General features: G+C 41.0%; 1 protein-coding gene across 5 annotated transcripts in view; it reads left to right on the forward strand.

The window, feature by feature from the left end:
* Positions 1-13,377, forward strand: part of ELMOD1 (ELMO domain containing 1) — a 76,093-nt gene extending 62,716 nt beyond the window's left edge. The window contains exons 9-11 of one of the 5 annotated variants that reach the window (XM_054440824.2): positions 180-230; positions 1,944-2,077; positions 11,468-13,374. In XM_054440824.2, coding sequence (XP_054296799.1) covers positions 180-230; positions 1,944-2,077; positions 11,468-11,640 — 358 coding nt within the window. In that variant the 3' untranslated portion in view covers positions 11,641-13,374. Of the gene's footprint in view, positions 1-179; positions 231-1,943; positions 2,078-11,467 lie in introns of all 5 variants that reach the window. The other 4 variants (XM_054440823.2, XM_063671395.1, XM_063671396.1 and 1 more) reach the window with 4 other exon arrangements.
* Positions 13,378-25,889: the final 12,512 nt, after the last annotated feature.

The raw sequence follows: 25,889 nt of genomic DNA on the forward strand, positions 1-25,889 counted from the left end.
CCTTAAATAATTCCATTTCTGACCTCTATATAAATTGTACTGTGGCTTAACATTTGTCGGATAACTGAGCTACAGACATCTCTGCATATAGTTAACAGTTTTAACATAAGCATTAAAAGAGAACAAGTACCAATTAGAGGTTAAATCTGACTTACTTACTTATTCATTCATCCATTCAGCAAATTCAGCAAAGCAGAATGGGAGAAGAAAAGGATGGATAAGGCAATTGGGTGAGTATGGGATCTCACCTGGAAAGATGGTCCACCTGAAACAGAAGCAGAACTAGAACTAGAGTATCATGAAAGACAAGGGTGAAACTCTACTTGTCCTAATAGAAATATACAATCTGGTTAAAATGTTTAAAGTACCCTTTTATATGTTTGTGGATTTATCTGTATGGTTATATGATATTACTTTGCCTATGAACAACTGACAAGGTAGAAAGTTGTAATTATAAGGAAATGATTTTGAGAAATCACTTAGAATTGTGTTTGGGGCCGGGTGCGGTGGCTCACGCCTGTAATCCCAGCACTTTGGGAGGCCAAGGCGGGCGGATCACGAGGTCAGGAGATCAAGACCATACTGGCTAACACGGTAAAACCCCGTCTCTACTAAAAATACAAAAAATTAGCTGGGCATGTTGGCGGACGCCTGTAGTCCCAGCTACTCGGGAGGCTGAGGCAGGAGAATGGCGTGAACCTGGAAGGCGGAGCTTGCAGTGAGCCGAGATCACGCAACCGCACTCCAGCCTGGGCGACAGAGCAAGACTCCGTCTCAAAGAAGAAAAAAAAAAGAATTGTGTTTGGTAGTTTGGTAGTTTTCTTTTAAGGATTTTACCAAATATTGGGCTATTTGATAAAAATTTATTTTAGTTTTTTTATAATGCCCCATATTATCCAAAAATATTTCTGAACAGAGAATTTTTTTCTGTGCTGGATTTATATTAGCAGAGAGGATTTAAGAACTCAGGTTCCGTTAATTTTTGGTAAACATGTAAATAAGGAACTAGAAAATATACATTGTTAAGATCCTTATTTACATTTTTCCCATCATAAAAGTAATATACAATTTATTGTAGAAAAGTAAACAAAAAAATCACCCAATCTTATTACTCTAGCATACTCATGTTAATATTTTGTGGCATCTTATTTTAATTTTTTTCCTTGCACATCTGTGTGTATATAATAAAATGGCTTGCTCTATCCATAATGTTTTATATCCTGCTGAAATTGTCTTTAAGAAGATAGTTTTAATCAGGTGTAATATATTATATGAGATCACCATAATTTATTTTGCTGTCTATCTTCTTTAGGATATTTGAATAGTTTCCATGTTTTTGCCATTATTAAAAATGCTATAATGAATTATATCTATAAAGCTTTGTCCACTTCAGATTTTTTTTCTTTCATATATTTGGAAATGGAAAGGTCAAAGTATATGAACTATCAATTCTCTTGATACATATTACTGAAATTTTCTGCTAAATTACAAAAGTCAAGGTTTTCATAGGGTGGGGATGGATGGGTGACCTGCCACTCTGATAATTTAATAGTAAGTTAAATATCGGATTATCCATTATTGAAATGCCTTTTTTTTTTTGTAAAGTGAAAGCACGTTTACTAAGAAAGCAAAAGAATAAAAGAAAAGAATGGCTACTCCATGGGTAGAGCAGCCCCAAGGGCTGCTGGTTGGCTATTTTTATGGTTATTTCTTGATTATTTGCTGAACAAGGGGTAGAATATTCATGAGTTTTCTGGGAAAGGGGTGGGCAATTCCCAGAACTGAGGGTTCTTCCCCTTTTAGACCATAGAGTAACTTCCTGACATTACCATGGCATTTGTACACTGTCATGGCACTGGCAGGAGTGTCTTTTAGCATGCTAATGGGAAATGCTTATTTCTTCTATGTGACACACAGTTGGTTTTGTGGTTTATACTTTATAGGTACTCATTTGCAATTGTGGGCATCAATATAACTGACCTGGCATATAATCTACTGGTCAGCGGAGCTCTAAAAACCCATTTCTACAATATCGCCCCAGAAGCTCCAACATTGTCTCACTTTCAGCAAACATTCTGTAAGTATCCTGTTGTATAATTAACAATATAGGTTTCTGCGCTGGGCGTGGTGGCTCACCCCTGTAATCCCAGCACTTTGGGAGGCCAAGGCAGGTGGATTGCCTGAGCTCAGGAGTTCAAGACCAGCTTGGCCAGCATGGTGAAACCCCATCTGTAATAAAAATACAAAAATTAGCCAGGCATGGTGATGCGCACCTGTAATCCCAGCTACTTGGGAGGCTGAGGCAGGATAATTACTTGAACCCGGGAGATGGAGGTTGCAGTGAGCTGAGATCATGCCACTGCACTCCAGCCTGGATAACAGAGTGAGACTCCATCTCAAAAAAAATTATATATATGTATATTATATATATTATATATTAAAAATGTATATTTTATATATATGTATATTATATATAATATATTAAAAATGTATATTATATATAATATATTATATAAAAATGTATATTATATATTATATATTATATATAAAATATATTATATATTATATATAAAATATATTATATATTATATATAAAATATATTATATATTATATATAAATATATTATATATTATATATTATATATTATATATTATATATTATATATTATATATTATATATTATATATTATATATTATATTATATATAATATATAATATATAAAATACATAAAATATATTATATATTATATGTAAAATACATAAAATATATTATATATTATATATAAAATACATAAATATATATTATATAATACATTAAATATTATATAATATATATTATATAATATATAAATTATATATATTATATAATATATAATATATGATATATATTATATATATTATATATTATATATATTATATATTATATATTTTATTATATATTATATATGATATATAATATATATATATAGAGAGAGAGAGAGAGAGAGATTTCTATAGAACACTCCAGACAAGGGTCGAAACTGAGAGATCTTTGTGATATGGCTGCTTTGGAGCCTTTGAACTTCCTCTTTTGGTTCTGAGTTTTTTGTTTTCTCATTCAAAAATCTACACTTATATTTTCAGGCATGGTAAATTCTTCTCTTTCCTGCTCTTGCATAATCTTCAGTGTATCCCCTTCTGGTCTGACTCAAAGACATCATGGGTATTTCTCTCCCTCTGATCCTCATGGCTTAGCACTTAAGAGTGCAGGTTCTGAAGATAGCCTGAGTTAATTCTCAGATCTATGTTTTAGCAGAAATGAAATCTCCAAGAAGGATTAGAAGATTAAGTTGAAACTCTCCTAGAAAGTAGAACAAAAAGGCATAGATGAAAAATAGAAAATAAAAAAGGTTGTCAAATTAACGGATCACTCTGTGAGGTCTTATATCTGAATAATAGAAGTGCCAGAAAAATAGTGGTGAAAACTAAGGAAGGGGAATCAAAGAATTAAATTAAGAAAAATTTTCAGAACTGAAGTATGAGTTTTCATACTTAAAGTAATAAGCACCTACATAATAGATTAATGTATACCCACACCAAGGTTCTAATCATTGTGAAATTTAATGATACTGGAAAGAGATGACCCCGAAAACTTCCAAAGCTGTCACAATGAATTGGGAATCAAGATGACATTGCACTTCTCAACAGCAACATTGTATTCTAAAAAACAGAGTATTGTCTTCAAAAGTTAAGAGAGACTGGGCACTGCACATCACACCTATAATCCCGGCAGTTTGGGAGGCTGAGGCGGGAAGATTACTCGAGCCCAGGAGTTTGAGACCAGCCCAGGCAACATAGCGAGACCCTGACTCTACAAAAAATAAAACATTAGCCAGCTGTAGTCCCAGCCACTCAAGAGGCTGAGGTGAGAAGATTGCTGGAGGCCAAGACTGCTGTGAGCTATGATTGTGCCACTGCACTCCAGCCTGGGTGACAGAGCAAGACCCCATCTCAATCAATCAATCAGTCAATCAAAGTTGAGAGATATCTTTTAAAACTGAGGGAATATGATTTCCAGTTTAGAATTTTACACCCAGTATAACTTACTACCTTACCAATCAAGTATGGGAGTAGAATAAAGACAGTTTCTTAATGCAAGGTCGTAAACATTTTACTTCTCTGTACCTTTGTCAGGAAGCTTATTTCCACAAAATAAGAGAGTAATCCTAAAGGAATAAATGGGGTCTAGAAAATAGGAAATCTATCCCAGGAGAGCAGCGAAGGGAAAGCCCAAAATATCTGTGCAATTGGCTGCAAATAATAAATCTAGATTCTAGAAAGTCAGAAGGCCGTGGGAGAGACTCTTTGAAGAACATGAAATTGACAGAATATTACCATGTTTGAACACATTGAGAAGACATTGGCATATATAGGAGACAGTTTAGGCTTAAATTAAGGGGGAAGCCAGGCAAATAAACCAAAGAAGGCAGTTATTAATACAAAGTAAAGAAAAGGGTGAGAAAATAAGTGACTATGTGGCTGGGGTGAGTGAGCGGGAGCTAAATTTTTATCTTCTATAAAGAAACAAAAATTTTTAATCAAGTAATGGAAAGCATGTTGATTAGAGCTACAAAGATCAATAACGAAAATAATCAGCTAAAAGAAATGTTGCTTTAGGAAAGCAGGAATTAGGGCAGGAGACTGCTTTTTTTGTTTTGGGGAGTTTTTTGGTTTTTTGTTTTTATAACAAGACTTGTTAAACTATTTGATTCTGAACAATGTGCATGTATAACTTAGATAAAAATGAAAAGTAAATTATAAAACACATATACTTTACAACTTGTTAATGGAAAATGTAAGTCCCTTACATACATTATCACAGCTCCTGCTTTGATAATTGGATGATTATATTCACTCCTATAAAAATTCTGAGCATCTCCAACAAATATGATTGAGATTTTACTATGGATTAGGTTCTATGCTGAGGAAGACAGGCATTTAAACAAATACTTAAAATGTAGTGGGTCCAGCATTATCTTCAGGGAAACAAAAAAGTCTTTAAAAAAATAAAATGTAGTAGGAAGAATTTAGTGATTGAGGAAGTAAAGGTACTGCTTCTAAAAATTGGAAAAGTTGCTGGCACAGTGGCTCACACCTGTAATCCCAGCACTTTGGGAGGCCAAGAAGGGCAGATCACTTGAGGTCAGGAGTTCAAGAAGAGCCTGATCAAAAGGGTGAAACCCTGTCTCTATGTAAAATACAGAAATTAGCCAGGTGTGATGGCGCATGCCTGTAAGCCCAGCTACTCGGGAGGCTGAGGCACGAGAATCTCTTGAAACCAGGAGGTAGAGGTTGTAGTGAGCCGAGATTGCGCCACTGCACTCCAGCCTAGGCGACAGAGTGAGACTGCATCTCATAAATAAATAAATATTGAAAAAGTCTGTGGCTGCCTTAGCTCACTCAGCCTGGAAGTCAGGGAAGTTTCTCCAAAGCAAATGCCACTTTTGAAGACACCAAAAGAATGAGTGGCAGGAAATAAGGCAATGGTGGCTGAGTGGTCCTGTGAAGGCCATAAAGCAAAAGAGTATGTGGATTTAAGAAATCGAGCATAGGGTTTGCCGGGTGGTGACTAGAGATGGCACTGGAAGCCTAAGAGCAGGATGGAGGGCAGTCCTGAAGAGCTCTGTAAGCCACGTCAAAGAGCATCAACATCTAGATAAAGAAAGCCTCTTGCCATGTTTCCCTGGCCCCTTATACTTGCCCTATTCTGTATTTACCATGCTCATTAGGGAAATCAGGGAAGTGGTTTTGAGGGGAGGTAGAATGAGTTTAGTTTTAGGCATACTGAGGGTGGGCTGTTCTTGGGGAATCCATATGGAGCTGCAGAGTGGGCGTTCTCATAATATAGGGCTCTGGAGTGCTGAAGGATTAGAAAGGCTCAAGCTACAGATTTGTGATTCATCAGCACCTGGGAGAATATCAGAGCCACACAGGGAGGGAGCACTCCCAGGAAAGAGTCAAAGTTAGAATCGTAAAGAATTGGCATTTAAGGGCAGGTTTCGCTGCTGTATCCTCAGCACAAAGCCTGGTACAGGGTAGAGGTGCTCAGTAACTAGTGGGGGGTTGGGTGGGTGGGTGGATGGATGGATGGATGGATGGATGGATGGATGGATGGATGGCTAAAATACTGGCTGATGTTTTTTGCAGGAGAAAGGAGAGTCTAGTTTCTGTGGGAAATTTTATCCTTAGGCCAGGCGCGATGGCTCACACCTGTAATCCCAGCACTTTGGGAGGCTGAGGCAGGACAATCACTTGAGCCCAGGAGTTTGAGACCAACCTGGGTAACGTGGTGAAACCCCATCTCTACAAAAGAAAAAAAGTATTAGTCTTGGCCTGGATTGATACGCTTCCAAGAGAATCCTAGCCCAGATGAGCAAGTATGCAATAGGATTACATATTTCCGAAGGCCCTCATCAGGTTTTGGAAGCAGCAGCAATCCCCCTATGGATTGTGGTGTATGTAGGCAGAGGGACTCAGGCCTCTCTAAGGGAAACAAACTGTGCCCTAGACTCAGTGTTCCTCAATCAGACATGATCAGTTCTGCACGTCTCCTCTGTAATATTCTTGCAGTTACCTGTGTCCTTGCATATGTCTCTGCTCTCTACTAACCGAATGCAGTGAAGCAAAACCAAGACATTCAAGCAGCAACAAATATGCTGCAGGCTGGAGTCAGAGGGCCAAATTAGTATTCAAAACAAGTATTCCGTCTAGGTAGAAGAATATAAGAATATAATAGCTCCATCCTTGTGACATTACAGTATTATTCGGTGAACACTGAGCTGCCAAGGCACTATGTTACAAAAATTGCATTCAGTCTAAAGCTCCACTGAACACACAGCCCCATTGAAATAGAGTGAGTTTAGGTGTAAATGAGCAGAAGGGAAAGTACAAAGGCCAGAAGAGGAAAAGGAAACTATTTTTTTCTTTGACCTCCAAAAGAAGGAACTATTCTGTAGGAATAAGAACCAGAGGAACAGAATGTACTGGAAAAGGCAGCCTATTGCCGTGGTGAAAAGTCAGCTGGTTTCAGGCCCTGGTTTCCAGCTTCCAGCTGTATCTGTTATTGTAGACCATTCAAAGAACTCATCTAAGCCCAATATCTGCATCTGAAAGATGGAGATGTGATATCTGTGTTACCTACTCCACAGCTGTTGTAAGAATGCAATGAGATGGTGGAAAATAGCCTGGCCTCTGTTTTCTCCCTCTCCTTTCCATGCCGCTTTGTTAGCTTCTGTAGTGAACAAATCATCAGCTGCAATTATACTCCTGTTTGCCTCTCTCCAATAGACCCAGCATTAGGGAGCACAGGAAGTCTGCCTTTTTCTTCATCCGCAATACCTAGTACTGTGCCTGTTTCATATTTGTTCATCGGCAGATGAGTTAACTGACAGATCAGACCAAATGAATTTTTGAACACTGTAATTTATATAAGTGAGTGGAGTTTTATGATTATAATATGCACCTTGGAAGCCAGACCACCATTTCTGCATTTTGATTAAGATCATGTTACACAGTCTCTAATTATTTTCTTGATGGGATAGAGAAAGAGAGTCCCAGGGAATCAGTCTTCAATCTTCGGAGGAAGAATCCTCAGCATGGTGTCAGATTATGAGCCAGCCCCTCCTCTACCCTTACCCAAGCCCTTTAAACCTTTCAAGATGTTTTTCTATAATTGTGTGTAAGGTAGGAAAATGGGGAAACCAAATGAATCCACATTCTTCTGTAACTGTGCCACACTACATCACCTTTAGAGTGAGTTGCCAATACTCCTGCACGTTGTAGAAAGGTGAACATTTATGTATATTGCAGAAAAATGAATTCTTCATTAAAAGGTGATTTTTCATATTGCCTGTTTATCATTGTCAACAGGAGAAAAGATGCTGTCACTCAAGAAATACTAATGAGATGCATTATCGATTATTTTAATTCATAGTATTGGAAACCTGACTCTATGTACAAAATAGCTGTGTTTATTTGAGCTCAGAGACCAGTCAGGAAAATTTATGTATGTATTTTACATAGTAAGGAAAGAAGGATTTATAAATTATCATCGATTTATTTTAGAACCATAAAAATCATATTTAGAAGGAAGCCAAGGAAACTCTCTTTTTAAAAAGAGAATCTTCTTGACCAAAGTTCTCAACTTTAGTGACACAAGTTTCATCTTATTGAATTGCAAGTCTCATTAAATCTGGGAGGATCTGCATTTTTAACAAGTACCCCAGATCATTCTTGGAATATTTTAGGAGTTTGCCCAGTCACTGAAATGGACAGGTGATTGAATTCTTTTGGTTGGTTGAATAAGATACTGAGATCAGAGGAAACAAGTTTCTGTTGATGTGCACATTTTTCCATACGTAGCTAGTATGACAACCAGATGACAAACAGGCTCCAAATCATGGCGTATGAGAAATGGTGAGGAGAAGCAGGGAAAGAGAAAAGCTCGGGGCATAAAGCACACTTCAAACACGAGTTAGGGAAGGATTGAAGTTGTTCTGTGAAATACAGGGCAACAGATTTAGGCCCAGAATGAGGAAGAACCTTTATTTGTTTGTTTTTTAGAGACAGAGTCTCTCTCTCTCTCTCTCTTGCTCAGGCTGGAGTGCAGTGGCACCATCCTAGCTCACTGCAGCCTCAAACTCCTGGGCTCAAGTGATCCTCCCGCCTCAGCCTCCCAAGTAGCTGGGACTACAGGTGCAAGCCACCATAGCTATCTTATTCTAAAAAACTTTTTGTGGCCAAGCACGGTGGTTCATGCCTGTAATCCCAGCATTTTGGGAGGCCGAGGCGGGCGGATCACCTGAGGTTGGGAGTTCAAGACCAGCCTCACCAACATGAAGAAACCCTGTCTCTACTAAAAATACAAAATCAGCCAGGCGTGGTGGCACATGCCTGTAATCCCAGCTACTCAGGAGGCTGAGGCAGAAGAATCACTTGAACCCGGGAGGCAGAGGTTGTGGTGAGCCAAGATTGTGCCATTGCACTCCAGCCTGGGCAACAAGAACGAAACTCTGTCTCAAAAAAAAAAACTTTTTGTAAGCCAGGCATGGTGGCTCACACCTGTAATCCCAGCACTTTGGGTGGCCGAGGCAGGTGGATCACTTGGGGTTAGGAGTTCAAGACCAACCTGGCCAACATGGTGAAACCCCATCTCTACCAAAAATACAAAAATGAGCCAGGCATGGTGGCAATTGCTTGAACCTGGGAGAATTGCTTGAACCTGGGAGGTGGAGGCTGCAGTGAGCTGAGATTCGCCACTGTGCTCCAGCCTGGGCAACAGAGCGAGACCCTCTCTCAAAAAAAAATTTTGTAGAAATGAGTTCTTCCTGTGCTGCCCAGGCTGGCCTCAAACCCCTGGCCTCAAGTGATCCTCCTGCCTTGGCTTTCTAAAGTGTTGGGATTACAGGTGTGAGCCACAGTGCCTGGCAAGAAACAAGCTTTTAAGAATCAGGTTCCTCATCCAAGGAACAAACAGTCAGTGTTGTCACCAGAGAAGTTCAAGCCTGAATGCTGCCTCCGGGAATCCAAGCATCAGATGAAGAGAGACAGAGGAGATGGCTTCTGGGGTGACTGATACTTCTGATTTGGGCCTTTTCTGATGTGTTCAGGTTCCCATGACAGTGATAGTGGGGCCCTGGCTTGTGTAACCTCAAGGCCAGTAGAGTGATGGTTGGTGTGTGCCCTCATCAGAAATGTTAAAAACAGTCAATTCTAGTGTGTGAAAGGCCCAAAGGCAGGCTAGTCCTAAAAGAAATGGCGTAAGCCAGGCACAGTGGCATGTGCCTGTAGTCCCAGCTATTTGGGTGGTTGAGGCAGCAGGATAACACAAGGCCAGGAGTTCAAGGACAGCCTGAGCAACATCGCAAGATCTTTCCTCTAAAAAATTAATAAACTTAAAAAAAAAGAAATGGAACAGTCAACCCAACCCTCCTTCTCCTATATTTACAGAGAGACCACATACTTAAACAAATATAAGCATACTTAACAATGTAATGAGACAAGTAACCAGAGGGAAGGGTCTGTGGAAGAGGACCAGCAGCCGGCCATGTGTGTTGGGGGCAGTGAAGGTCACTCCTAATTTTGTATTAAAATAATATATGAGTAAAGATTTTTAAAAATGTATGAAATTATGTTGAGCATTTTTTCATACATAGCTAGTTACCAGAAAAACAAAAAGTATTGATTTTTTTTGTACTATTAGAATTAAGTATGTTTATTCCAAATTCTCTTCTCATCCTCCCCTTCCCCATTTTCATTTATGCATGCAGGTGGAAAAGCAAGGATTCAAACCAGGTTTCTGGCTCCAGAATCCTGTCTTCTATTTTCTACCTCCTTCTAATGTTAAGACAAAGAAAATTTTGCATAATCTTTGTTTTTCTTTTGTCTTCTTTTTCTTTTCTTCTTTTTGAGACAGGTATCACTCTGTCACCGAGGCTGGAGTGCAGTGGCGCAGTCACAGCTCACTGCAGCCTCGACCTCCTGAGCTCAGGTGATCCACCTCAGCCTCCCAAACAACTGGGCCTACAGCATGTGCCACCATGCCTGGCTGTTTTTCTTTTTTTAAAACTAGGATTACTTCCTTAAGTACTTTTCTTTCTAACATGTAGAGACACCTGAGCTTGTAGTAGTTTACTACCTACAAGTATCTAGTATTAAAAAAAAAAAAAACACTACGCATATTTCAATACTAAATGTGGTAGATAAAAATAATTAAACAAATGTGGTAGTGGGAGGGGGCATAATGGGGAACAAAGCACAATGAATAGGTTCTTATATCAAATACTTAACATTTATTCCCCAAATTGTTTCAATCCAGATCACTCGTGGATAGCATTTTTGGGACACCAAAGGATTTGAATATGAAATTATTGCTTCAGAGCAAGGAAGTCTTATTAACAATTTCATGTGGTTTAATGACCAGTCTGTGTTGTTCAGGGTTGATTTACAATTTTTATTGTCTCATAATAGAGTGTCAGAATGCATTTGTTTGATTGTCGGGGTAATTTAAAACTTTAGTTATATCAAATATCAAGAGAATAAAGGCTGAGTGGGGTGATTTTGAAAAGTTGGACCGTTACACTAATTTAATTAGGAGGAGAAGGATGAAGTAGTCACTGTCAGCCTTTCAGAAAATGTTCCCAATGCGATTCATACTCAAGAGATGGCAGAACTGGTTTGTCTTCCTGCTTGGGAAGAGTTAGAATGATTCCAGGGCCAATTGCAAAAAGCTTGCAGATTGGTAGGCTTCAACTGCACTGATTTTAAAGAATAATCTTAAACAGTGGTATTTTCTAGATTTTGACGTCTTCTTTGAGCTCCATGGTTGCTGTGGCTTGGTTCAGCATCTCCCTCAGCATTCAGAATGATTTTGAATGTGATTAAGGATTTTTTTTCTCCTGCATTCTTATCATTGTATTGTCTTCAACAGGCTATTTGATGCATGAATTTCATAAGTTTTGGATCGAAGAGGACCCCATGGACATAATGGAATTTAATCGTGTGAGGGAGAAATTCCGCAAGAGGATCATCAAACAGCTGCAGAACCCAGACATGGCGCTGTGCCCACATTTTGCTGCCTCGGAAGGTTTAATCAACATGTAGTTGCCCACGCCGGTTTTAATGGATACCCTGGAACACTGCCTCATTGTCTTGTTAGATCTCTGCTTAGGTCGCAGCTCACGCATTGAATGCACACAGTGATTGTATGCATGCCTTTTGGTACGGTGTTTTCATCTCTTGGTCATAATTCCGAGATCCCCAGAGACCGCTGTTTCTGGAGTATCTGTCATCCAGTGACTGCTCATATTGTGGCATTATGCAGTGTTACATCTTGCCTTGATACCCAGGTATGGAGAGAGTTTTCTATTTTTTTAGACTTTTTTTCCTGTCCCTCATAATTCAGCATTAAAGAATTGTATTTCTCTAGCTGTATTTTGTATGTAAGAGGTTTAGCTGAATCTCATTCTGTGAAAGCCTTTTAATTTATTGATATGTTTCATGACTACTGCTGCTAGCTTTTCAAGCCAGGTTCATGCTTGGACCTCATTCTGATAAAGTATAAGACTTTAAAATAATACAAAACAGGGCCAGGCGCAGTGGCTCACACCTGTAATCCCAGCACTTTGGGAAGCTGAGGTGGGTGGATCACGAGGTCAAGAGATCAAGACCATCCTGGCCAACATGGTGAAACCCCGTCTCTACTAAAAATAACAAAAATTAGCTGGGCGTGGTGGTGGTGCCTGTAATCCCAGCTACTCAGGAGGCTGAGGCAGGAGAATCGCTTGAACCCGGGAGGTGGAGGTTGCAGTGAGCCAAGATCATACCACTGCACTCCAGCCTGGCGACAGAGCAAGACTCCATCTCAAAAATAAATAAATAAATAAATAAATAAATAAATAAATAAAATAATACAGACAGACACATGATAAGCCAAACTGTTCCTGCAAACATAGCTATGCTTCATGAAAATGTAATGAGGCTTACAAGAAGTAACTTTAGGTAGGAGCTGTTTTTGTTTGAAGTACTGCAGAATTATATTGTAACTTCCCCTCATCCCAGTTGCAATTGTGTCATAGTCATCTGTATATCAAACTATTTTCCCATAACTTCACTGGCTTGGATGCCTAAGTGTATGATGCTTGAAGCCTCAGAAAAGAAATAAGCATATTTCAAAAGCTGCAAAAGGTTTTTCACTGCCTGCCTCTTGCGGAACTTGGTTACACCCTGGCACTGTTCTGATCCAAGCGTATTTGCTTGGGGAACTAAGTGCTGACTAGTTTGTTTTCTATGTCAAGGGGCAATATTAAAAAACAATTTGCAAGAAAATTTGTTTCAAGAGAGCAACCTAAGCTAAGTCACTCTGCGATATTTCTTGAAAATAATGACCTTGTCTTGTATCAGTGGAAGAAGTAAATTGCTTAGAAAGGGAAAAGTCAAATTGTTCCAGAACTGCTAAAAATCATTTTAAAAAGCGTGATTTAGTTTGGAATTATGATTGTAGTCTGTTGAATAGTATTTACCATGGCATTTCATACCCATGGTATTTTATACCTTCTGACTATCAATTTTAGTATTATTAGATGTTTGTGTAACCACTTGCTTATTTAAATGAATTTTGAGTACTGCCTAATTGTCAGTTATATGAATAAATTACATGTCATTCTACTGTAACGTATAGTGGATTTCATATTAATATTTTTGTGCTCGTACAGCTTCTGAATATGCAAATATGTGAGTGAATAGAATGTCAAAGACAGACAACCTGGAGCTGACTATAAATCCCGCCATCATTCAGAGTCAGCAGGTTCATAACTTCCCAGGAAACCTGGCTTGGCTGTTGCTAGATAAAGCAGAAACATTAACTACCCATTGTTTTGTTGTCCTTTCTCTCCCTTATGGGATTGTATTATCCTTTCCCTTTCAGCCATGTACCAGGTGGCAGCATTTTGCATTGCCTTTCTTATGGCCCTGTGTCCCTTCTTAGAATGAGGAAGGGAAAGAGTTGATTAGCACATGGTGGATACCATGAGTAATGACAAGAATGTATATTCCTCTCCCAAGTAAGGGAGAACTTGTCAACCTAGTTCCTCAGGCCTGCCTGAGGAGCCCTATTTTCCACCGTAGCTGCAGCTGCTTTAGATGAAGGCATTATTCCACATGCAGTCCAGCCTTTGCCAGCCACATGTGCTCATTGTCTCTTTTTATCCATTGTGGTCCCATGTCACTGTCATGGCTTGACAGCATGTGGCACTTACACCAGCTTGTGTCTCTTCTGTTCAGATAGAGATAGTTGATGCCAACAAAGCTAAGAGTTTCCCCTCTCAGCTCCTAGGATGCTTTCTTTCTATTGTATTTGAACATGGCTGCACAATCTTAGGATGAACAAGCTGTGACAGCTCCTTTGAGCTCTGAGTATTATTAGATTTCTCATTCACACCACTTTGTGGAAGATGCATTCCTCCCAGTCACACAAAGTGAGGTGAGAAAAAGGAGAGGTTTCAAAAGCATCAACAACATGTGGAGTGTGTGTGTGTGTGTGTGTGTGTGTTTCCCTTGAATATTTTTAGCTTATGCTTTTCCATTGAATAAGGGTTGACCACATAAAATGTAAATTGTGCGGCAAGCCTCTTCCAAGTCTTCCAAAGCACTACTTGCTATGATAAAAACACATTCCTGTTTGCACTACAGAAAGAAAACCTTTTGAAGCACTGTTTCTGAAACTTGACTCTGACCTTCCTTCTCACAGTTCTTGTTATTGTACTGTGCTGAAAAACTTTTGCCTGGTAACCCACCATCTTTTCCATATTTGAAAAGAGGCTTAAATATATGCCAATCCCAAAAGACAGGGTGACCTTACAATATATCTTCCAAAACAGAACACTGTTGAGAGAGAAAGAGGATGTTGTTAATAGTTTCTATAGAACAACAGAGTAAACTGGGACAGTTTAAGAAAACTGAGATGTTAGGTGGCCAAGAGAGACCAAGAGACAGACATAAGGATTGTCCACCCGCAACTTAATTAGGCAAATATAGCCCAATTTCTTTACTTTCAAGCCTCTGGCAGGAGAAGTACATCATAGAGATATAGACATTTTGATATCCAGGATACTACCCAAAATCTTAGAGACCCATCGCAGGCATGGGCTTGGTTTGAGCTGAGAAATTCAGCTGCATAGATGGGGCCTAAGTTGGCAATGGGGAAATAAAACCTGGCAATCAAATTCCTTGGCAACAAATTATCTTGATCCGTAAACATATGGTGCCAGATCCAAATTGAAGGGGAGTAAGGAGGGGAACAGAGTTGGTGGAATATGAGGATAGGAGATGGGAGACGATGGAGAGGAAAGGAAGGGGGCAGAGAAAACGGAAAATATCAGTTAGGCCCATAGCCACTGAGCCCCTGTGACACAGACTCTATTAAAGCAATGCCTCTAACTCTTCAGGGAGCTCAACAACAGTAGCTGCTCTAATCTAGAGACAAAATAGTAGAAAAGCAGAACCAAGTATAACATCAAGTCCTAGAAGATGAACGAGATTCTGGTACAGATTCCATTTCAAGAGCTCACATTTAGCAGGTTTTTATGCCATGTGCCAGGACTGTGCTAGTCCTTACCTTGCATTATTTCATTTCCTTAACAACACACAGGATCAGATGGGTTTTTGTTTGCCTGCGCACTTGTTTTTCTAGACAGACAGGCTTAGATAATTTAATACATTGCCAAAGGTCTCGAGAGAGAAGTATTAGGTTGGTGCACAAGTAATTGCGGTTTCGCCATTGAAAGTAATGGCAAAAACTGCAGTTGCTTTTGCACCAGCCTAATAAATGGCATAGCTAGACTTGAACCCAAGGCCTTAACCCCAGACATTCAATCATTATGCTGCTGTCTACCTAACTGGAATCCTCTACTATCCCAGGGGACTGATGAATTATAAACACACACAAATGCACACACACACTCCACCCCCAATTGATAACAGATGTGTTCATAAATACTTCTTGCTCAGATGTCTGTAGGGTGAGTTCAAATGCTGCCATACTGTCCCTCAGGACCGCCCACAGTTTTGGTCAGATTTTTTTCCCCTTGATACTCAAAGAACAATTCTAGGACCGTAAACTCTTTCTGCTGATCCCTGTCTCCCCCAGGAGAGGAAGGCTGCAAACCTCCTTCCTGCTCCCTTGCAGGGGAAACCTCAGCAAGGTGGGTTTGCAGGACTTGTGCGATGGCAAGCTCAGGCCGGAAGCTACATGGCATTTATCTCTCTGGAAGGAGAAACACTCAGGGCTTTGGGCATGTGTGCGCTTCATAAATAAAACATTCCTTTTGCAGCTGAGGTTCTTGTGTCTCATTGACCTGACATAGCCTTCAGAATGCTGCCACTCATAGACACTAACAGGAATTATGTTGTCCGCTAACATCCCTGGGATGCTTCATGGAAACCCCACAGAGATGGTTAGGACAGGGTCAGGACATGGTTATAAAGATCAAACTCTTGACTACTTTTTTTTTTTTAATCATAGCACTGTACGATGCTTTGGGAAAGACCATAGAAGAAGAGTTTATGGGCCGGGTGTGGTGACTCATGCCTGTAATCCCAATACTTTGGGAGGCCGAGGCAGATGGATCATGAGGTCAGGAGTTCGAGACCATCCTTGCCAACATGGTGAAAACCCGTCTCTACTAAAAATACAAAAATTAGCCAGGCATGGTGGCGGGCGCCTGTAGTACCAGCTACTCGGGAGGCTGAGGCAGGAGAATCGCTTGAAACTGGGAGGCAGAGGTTGCAGTGAGCTGAGATTGTGCCACTGTACTCCAGCCTAGGCAACAAGAGCAAAACTCCGTCTCAAAAAAAAAACAAAAAACAGAGTTTATGGCCACTAGAAAAGAGTGGCAAAGAGAAGAGAAAGCTGAGATTAATCTTGAAAAACCACAGGTAAACCCCCTCTGTCATTCAAGTTAAATGGTCCCTTTATGATTGATTGCACCTGCCCTACAAAGGCTCGGAGGATTTCCACAGCATCACAAGGCATAAGTTTTGGAATTAGCTTTACTAGGAAAATTTCTAAAGCAAGGGTCAGCAACAGAAGAAGGTTCAAGTACTTCCCATGCTCACAAGGCACACCAGGGCCTGGTGATGTAGGTCTGTGTTCAGCTGGAGAGAGTCCTGCCCCTCGTTGTTCTTTCTTTTAGGGAAAGCCTGAAAGCAACCTTGCCCAAGGGGTGAAGATCTGATCAGACCGCATTGCAGCCAGGCAGTCTGGCTTGGCTGCCAGCGGTTTGGGAGCTGAGTGGGAGCACCAGCTCCCTGCACCTGGAGGCCCTTAGGTCTGTGGGATGTTGCCCTGGGGGAGGAAATCTCTGGTTTTAAGGGAAGCTAAGCTGGGATGCAACCTCTTTGCTGGAAGAGAGAGGAGCTTTCAGTTGCAGCTGGTTTGTCCAAGCAGCCCAGAGAGAGCTCATGAATTATTGAGAAATCTCCTCATATTACACCCATATACTTACATTTTTGACATATTAGCTCTCTGTACCAAGTGTATAGCAATTATAGAGGGATAAGGACATCAACAGCCTCAAGCTATATGGTACTAAGAGTTACATCATCCACTTTGGGTGATGTTTTTGCTCTTTCTGCAGAGCACAGCAGGAAAAACTTGCAATCCAAAGACCCGTGTTCTAGTGCATGTGCTGTTACCTTCCTTAGGTCAATGATTTCATCCTTCTGAGTTTGCTTTTACCATCTGTAACATAAAAGTAATAATGACAGCTCTTCTTCAGAGGATTATTGTAGGAGTAAAATTCAAATAAGCTAATAATAGTTATTAGCTATAAGTGTTTGGGAAACTCCAAAGTACTAGTTAAACACAGGTTTAATTATGGTTCAATTTTCATCCCTCTGGTTTTTGGCTACGAGCTTCCTCTAACAAAGAATTCAGCTACAAAATTTGTCCTTGGAGCCAGTGTTCCCCACTAATTCAATTCAGCAAATATTTATTGAAAACTTATTTTAGTCCCAGGCATTGGGCCAAGTCTGGGGACCAAATGGGAGACAAGAAAGTGTGGCCTTGGTCTCAGGGACCTCACAGTCTAAATCTAGTGCCTGGCTTCTCAAAGCCCAGTCTTTGGACCACCACGATGGGCACTGTTAGAAACGAATCATCTCAGCCCCCTCCCCAGACCTACTCAATGATAATCTTCATTTTAACGCTCCCCCCAGGTGATGTGTGTGCACATTCAGCTGAGAAGCACTTCTCTAGGGATTATTGATCTGGTTCTTCACTGAAACCTGACAAGATTTAGTCTCAGTTGTTGATGGTTTAGAAATCAATCAAACATTCCCTTTGTTTTCCCTCAATTTACGCAGTCACTGTAACTTGACCCTGCTCCCACCTCTAACAAAGGACTTCGTGTTCTGTTGTCATCTCCCAGAGGTGCAAACAGGAGCTGGCATGGAGAAGAGGAGGGCCTCATCCTGGACATGGGCCTCAGAGGGTGGCCTACCCCTACCCCTTGCTGTTTGGGATGTTTCCTACAGTAGCCAAAGCTGGTCCTGCCCCGATGTGGACTCCCACGGATGACCTTTCTCAGAGGGTCCTTCTTTCAAGGTGTCTGTCAGGATGGCCAATCTCCTAGATGCTGGAGAAAACAAATGAGTATAGTCTTCACTTGTTAGCTTGTTCGTTGTTCCCTCACTAACCAGAACCACCTGGTTGCAGCTTGGTGATGGTGTTTGTCCATTCTGACTGCCGTAACAGAATTCCATAGACTCAGTGGCTTAAACAGTCTCACAGTTCTGGAGGCCACAAGTCCCAGGTCAGTGTGCCAGCATGGTCGGGTTCTGGTGAGGGTCTCCTTCCTGGCCTGCAGATGGCCCCCTTCTCACTGTGTGCCCCATGGCCTTTCCCCTGTGCATGTGCAAAGAGAAAGGGTGAGAGAGAATCTTTTTTATGAGAGAGTTTTGTTCTTATTGCCAGGCTAGAGTACAATGGCGTAATCTCGGCTCACTGCAACCTCCGCCTCCCGGGTTCAAGCGATTCTCTTGCCTCAGCCTCCCGAGTAGCTGGGATTACAGGTATGCGCCACCACGCTGGCTAATTTTGTATTTTTAGTAGAGGTTGGGTTTCATCATGTTGGTCAGGCTGGTCTCAAACTCCCGACGTCAGGTGATCCACCTGCCTCGGCCTCCCGAAGTGCTGGGATTACAGGCATGAGCCACCGTACCTGGCTGAGAATCTTTTACTTCTTTTGTTTGTTTGTTTTTGTTTTTTGAGACAAGGTCTCACTTTGTCACCCAGGCTGGAGTGCAGTCATGCCATCAGGGCTCACTGCAGCCTCGAACTCCTGGGTTCAAGAGTCTTCCTACCTCAGCCTCCTGAGCAGCTGGGACCACAGGCATCCACCACCACACCTCACTAACTTTCTTTTTTCTTTTCTTTTTTACAGGTAGGGTCTCACTATGTTGCCCAGGCCAGTCTTGAACTCCTTGTCTCAAGCGATCCCCTTGCCTTTGCCCCCCCAAACTGTTGGGATTACAGGCATGAGCTACCACACCTGGCGTCTTTGATGCTTCTTATAAGGCCACCAGTTTTATTAGATTAGAGCTCTACCCTTATGATCTCATTTAACCTTAATTACCTCAAATGCCCATCTCCAAATAGAGTCACATGGAGGGTTAGAGCTTCAACATATAAAATGGTCCGGGGTGGCGGGGTGGGCACAATTGAGTCCATAGCACCAACTCTTTCTAGAAGCTATTTGAAGTCTGAGCTTTGTGCTTCCTAGAATGAACCCAGGAGCTTGAAGTCACCAATACAATCAAAATAGTACAATTCTGCTGCCCAACTGTTCTAACCCTATTTTAAGAGAATACCAAAACCTTTGCAGAGCAAGGTAGAATCCATTCTTAAATAAACCAAAGAATCTCACCCATCTGAATCTTTTTGAATAATCTAGAATAAAGATGAGGAATTTAAATCAATTAAAAATACCAGCCAATTACAAGAAAGCTATTAACATGTTTCTATGGAAACGTAGGTTTGGGGGTTACGTGCATTCTTACCATAAGCCACATAGCTAATTTCCTGGCTTCAGGTCTTTTCCTTGCTTAAACTTATATTCCTGACTTATATTCCTGACCCTATTTAAATAAGAAATGAAGGCCAGGCGCGGCAGCTCATGCCTGTAATCCCAGCATTTTGGGAGGCTGAGGCGGGCAGATCATGAGGTCAAGAGATCGAGACCATCATGGCCAACATGGTGAAACCCAGTCTCTACCAAAAATACAAAAATTAGCTGGGCATGGTGGCAAGGCGCCTTTAGTCCCAGCTACTAAGGAAGCTGGGGCAGGAGAATCACTCGAACCCGGGAGGCGGAGGTTGCAGTGAGCTGAGATTGCGCCATTGCACTCCAGCCTGGCGACAGAGCGAGACTCCATCTCAAAAAAAAAAAAAAGAAATGAATTAACATGGATGAACATGCTATACAAATGTGAGAAGTTCTCTTTTTAAAAATTATTACTATTTCACATAAGGACACATGGATCACCTAAACAGGATCTATCGAAAATACCATTAACTAGCTATGGATTTACTTGTTTTTATAATTAATATCTTTTAAGTACATTTATTTGGAGAACTTTTTTCCAGCTTTCAAAAGCATCTTTTATTAAACTTCTTAACATCCTTGTATTGCTTTACAACATAAGGTTGTAAGAAATAATATGAAGAGATTCCATCTACCCTTCACTAAGTTTCACCCAATGGTAACAACTTGCGTAACTGTGATACAAAATTACAGCCAGGAAATTGCCATTGATACAATTTACCCACTTACTCAGATTTCATCAGTTTTACATGTGTGTGTGTTTCCATGCAACTTTATCATGTTGGTAGATTCATGAAATCAACACACCAATCAATATCTGGAACAGTTCCATCACCATAAATATGCCACCTCCCTCCCTCAATCCCCCATAAGCCCTGGCAACCACTAATCTGTTCTTCATCTCTATCATTTGATCATTTCAAGAATGTTATAAATAGAATCATACAGTTGATAAACTTTTTTTGGATTGGCTTTTTCACTCAGCATAATTCCCTTGAGATCCATCCAAGTTTTTGTGTGCATCAATAATTCACTCCTTTTTATTGCTGAGTAGTATTCCATGGAGTGAACATACCACAGTTTGTTTAGCAGGTTTACCCTAAGCAGTTGCCAGCTTGAATTTTCCCTTTAGCTTAGTGATTCGGGGGTCCCAAGATATTTTCCTTTCACATTGGTATATGGTAATATCTCATTGTGGTTTACATTTGCTATTTCCCTAATAACTAAAATGTTGTACATCTTTTCTTTTGCTATTTTATAACCTCTGCAGTGAAATGTCTGTTCACATCTTTTGCCCATATTCTAGCTGAATAATTTGTTTAGTTTTGAGAGTTCTTTTTACGTATGGGATACTAGTCTTTTGTCAGGTATGTGGCTTGTGAATATTTTTTACCAGTCTTTAGTTTGTCTTTTTATCCCCTTAATAGAGTCTTTCACAAAAAAGATTTAATTTTGATGAAGTCCAATTTATCAGTTTTCCTCTTGTGGATCGTGACACTTTTGGTGTCAAGTCCAAGAACTCATCACTCAGTCCTAGGCCCTGTAGATGTTCTATGATTTTTTTTTCCTAAAGGTTTTAGAGTTCCATATTTTACATTTAAGTCTCTGATCCATCTTGAGTTAACTGTTATATAAAGTAGAAGGTTTAGATTGAGGTTCATTTTTTTAGCCTATAGATATTTAACTGCTCCTGCAACATTTGTTGGAAAGGCTATCCTTCCTCCATTGAATTGTTTTTGCACCTTTGTCAAAAATCACTTGGATGTATTTCTGTGAGTGCATAGGTATTTTTAAAAATCATTGAATCTCCCTGCTCTTCAGTTCTTGTCTGGATAATAACAGTTCATTCAGAAAATATTTATTAATCTGCTATGAGGCAGACAGTGTGCCAGGCACACTATAGCTGCCCTTAAATTGTTATCAGTCTTGAAAGTGAGTAAACATCTAAGCAAATACATCACGACGGAACAAGGGTTATGATTGATCTCAGAGAGCTCTGAGGGCACGAATCTTGGCTGAGGGTAAGGGTTAAAGATCTCCCCAGGAAGACTGTTGCTTAACCGAAGTCTTTAAAGAAGAGTAGGAATCTCCAGTTAAGCAGGGGCTGCCAGTTGTTCTCCAATATCTGTTGGAACCTCCTCTCATAGTAACAGAAAATCTCAATTTTAAACTGGAGCACATGGTTCCCCAGAATAAAGACTTACATTTCCTGACTTTACTTCCAGCTAGGTATTTGACTAATTCTGATTAATAGCGTGTATGTGGGAGCATTGTTGGAAGCTTCTAAGATTATTACATTAAAGATATGTGGAACTGAGGCCAGGCGTGGTGGCTCATGTCTGTAATCCTAGCACTTTGGGAGGCCAAGGGAAGTGGATCGCTTTGAGCTCAAGAGTTTGAGACCAGCCTGGGCAACATGGCAAAACCCCATTTCTACAAAAAAAAAAAAATACAAAAATTAGCCGGGCATGGTGCCCTCACCTGTGGTCCCACCTACTTGGGAGGCTGCCAAAAGATCACTTGAGCTAGGAAGTGGAGGTCTGCAGTGAGCCAAGATCATGCCACTGCACTCCAGCCTGGGCAACAGAGTGAGACCCTGTCTCAATAAAAAAAATTTTTTTTTTTAAGATATGTGGAACTTACTCTCTGCTCCTTTGTTTCTAGGTTCTTCTTGCCGCTATAAACTGGACGCGATATTTGCCTTCTTGGACCAAAAATAGAAGAGCCACATCCTAGGGGTGTCAGAGTGGTGAGTTGGACATAGCCTAGATCCCTGAGAACTTCAGCAGATCTACCAGCTTTGGTCTGTCCTCCTCTAGACTTGAATGTGAAAGTGAAATAAGCCATCTTGTTTAAGCTGCTAGCTTTTATTTAAATCTCTGTTATTTACAGCCTGACCTAATGTTGACTAACAGACCAGGTGCAAACACATGGAGATATACGTGACACATCCAGAGAACAATGTTAGCACAGAATGACTGGAGCATGGATGTTGTTGGTACATAACTAGAAATGAGGCAGGAGCCAGAGACAAAGGCAGAAGCCAGGTCGTGAAGGGTATGGTATACCAGGTCTGCTTGTATTCGGGAACACAGATCCTTTCTTTGAAATATTTCCTGAGGAAGATTTAGGAATACCCACACATCCAGATGTGTTCTTCCACAAACGATTGAGAGAGAGAGTGTGTGTGTGTTGGCCTTGGCTTTGGTGCTATGCCAGAGCCCTCAGCAGGCTGCTGCCTTCTGCAGCTCAACCCTCCTGGCTTCCTTGCTGCTGCAGCAGCTGACACTGCAGCTGTGGGTCATGCAGATGTTATGATAAATCATTCAGAGTCCCCCTGGTCCCTAGCTCCCTGCAGCAATAGCCTCACCAAAGATGCCTAAAAAACAGTGTCTTCAGGCTCCTCCATTAGGGGGAACCCAAGCCCAGATGGGATTTTAGACACAATTCCACACCCTCCATCCCTCTCCTGGGGCCAAAGCACAAAACTCCTTCCTTCAGCTTCAGAATTCCCAAACACACACACACACATACACACACATGCATGCGCACACATACATATTCACACAAATATGCATATATACACGCCTATATAAGGCAGCCCTGTGACTATCACAGAGGCTTGATATGGTCACATTTGCATCTAAGAAATTCTCTCTGCCTGCCTCTTGAAGAATGGTTGGAAGGCAGCAGAAAAAGAAACAAATAGAACTGTGGTTACCCAGGGAAGAAATTCCGAGGGCCTGAACCAAAGCAGAGACTGAGGGAATATATTTGAGTATCCTATCCCCTCAGAGATATTTGCATAGCACAAAATAAGTAAAATCAGCAGGATTTGGTAACGCCTAGATGTAGGGGTGAGGTATAGGGAGGAGGGTAGGATGATTTCTAAGACTAGATGACTTAAGTTATTAATAATAATAATAGTGGCCGGGCACGGTGGCTCACGCTTGTAATCCCAGCACCTTGGGAAGCCGAGGCGGGCGGATCACAAGGTCAGGAGATTGAGACCATCCTGGCTAACATGGTGAAACTCCGTCTCTACTAAAAAAAATACAAAAAATTAGCTGGGTCTGGTGGCGGCCGCCTGTAGTCCCAGCTACTCGGGAGGCTGAGGCAGGAGAATGGCGTGAACCTGGGAGGCGGAGCTTGCAGTGAGCTGAGATCGCACCACTGCACTCCAGCCTGGGCGATAGAGCGAGACTCCGTCTCAATAATAATAATAATAATAATAGCGATAGCTACCAATGACTGACCACCTAGTGCATGCTATTCATTGAGTCAAGTGTATTCTGGCTTTGTTTTCTCCCACTCATCAGCTTCACACACTGTCGGGCAGACTTGCTTATGGTCCTATTATATTAGGACAAATTCATTTTCTCTTTTTTTTTTTTTTTTTTTTTTGAGACAGAGTCTCACTCTGTCGCCCAGGCTGGAGTGCAGTAGTGGTGTGATCTCGGTCACTGCAACCTCCACCTCCCGGGTTCAAGCCATTCTCCTGCCTCAGTCTCCTGAGTAGCTGGGATTTACAGGCATGTGCCACCACACCTGGCTGATTTTTGTATTTTTAGTAGAAATGGGGTTTCACTGTGTTAGCCAGGCTGGTCTCAAACTCCTGACCTCAGATGATCCACCCGCCTTGGCCTCCCAAAGTGCTGAGTTTATAGGTGTGAGCCACTGAGCCTGGCCCATTTTCTCTTTTAACTCTCAAACTAATTCTGTGGTATATTGTCTTTAACCATACTTTACAAATAAGAAAACTGAGTACCATGCTTACAGCTTCCCAGCTTTAAGAAACTAGCACAGATGTGCTGCAAACCCAGCTTTTCTGGCTCAGCTCAGTTCTTTATTACACAACATATGCTATATCCTACCAGTTTAGCACTTAAATTATGTTAGAAATGGAACTGAAAGAAAATATACCAAAACGATTATCTTTGGGTGGTAGGATTAGAAGTTATTTTTATTTTATACATATTATTTCTGTTAACCACATTTTCTTTCGTGAGTATATAGGCTATCTGTAATCTGGAGAAAATAATAAATGTTTTTATTTAAATAACACAAATAACCTTGTGAGAAAGAAAGAACAGCCTCAGGAGAGTGAATTTATGCATTTGGCAAGGAAGAGGAGACCCTCTTAAGTATTCAGGCCAGGTTGCCATTAGCAGTGATAGCCAACCCTGGCAATATTCCAGATAAAAGCCTTGTCAGAGAGAAGCCCCCTGGGCTGGCGCTGACCAGGGCCCTCCTTTTGCTTAGCCATGACCTTGAGAGTTTGTCGTTGTCTCGCTGGCACTCAGAGACCGCTGGGTTTTATTTATGTTTTGTTTTGCTTAATTTTACCAGTAATAAATTTAGGCACTGAAGCAAAAATTCCAGACAGTACGTCCTCTGCCGACACTTCATAACTCTCTAAATAATGACATCATGAATATTTATGTCTTGCTATTATCGCTGCTGCAAGGAATGACAGTTTTAGCACAAGTGACCGTATTCATTTTCCATTTCACTGCTCAACCCTGAATATTGTGTCTTTATTTTCTCCCGCTCATCAGCCTTACGCACCCTGGGGCCGACTCGCTTATGGTCCTGTTACATGGGAGGAATATCCCTCAAAGAAATGTTCATTTTTCCTGTTCTGGCACAATCAGAGGGTCAGGGAACCCTGTATTCTTTTTTCCAGGCTTCGGCGAATCTTCAACGGCCTATTACATGCCAGGCATTCTGCTAGGTACCTGGATACAAGATGAATAAGACCTACTCCTCACCTGCAGGTCCAGGAGTTGGGAGACAGACGTAAAAACAGTTCATTATGCTAGAGTGAGCTGAGGGCAATGGTTGGTACCAACTCCTAGGTGTTATGGGAGAGGCCACGCATGGGGACAACATGAATGAAGGCACTAAGGTGAGAAAGAGCACAGAACATTACAAGCAATTCAGTGTTGTCAGAGAGCAGGGAGTATAGGATAAAAATGGTGTTGTGTTACTTAGGTTTGTGCAGTCTAGGTGTGCTAACTGACTTTCACAATTACTCAATAGCCAATTAAATGTGCTCAAATTCACAGTTTGTTGCAAGAGAGTCACATATGATTAATGAAGCAATAATATCCTGTATAACATCCACAGAAGCAGTAATTGGAGGTAACAAACCACAGCCATGGGTTGGGGGACCAACACGTGGCTGAGTGGGTCCGAAGTCCTTGATTTCAATCAGCAATGAGTCACTGCTTCTCTTAGGCAGAGCCTTGG

Source organism: Pongo pygmaeus, chromosome 9, assembly GCF_028885625.2.
Source record: "Pongo pygmaeus isolate AG05252 chromosome 9, NHGRI_mPonPyg2-v2.0_pri, whole genome shotgun sequence".
Taxonomy (NCBI): domain Eukaryota; kingdom Metazoa; phylum Chordata; class Mammalia; order Primates; family Hominidae; genus Pongo; species Pongo pygmaeus.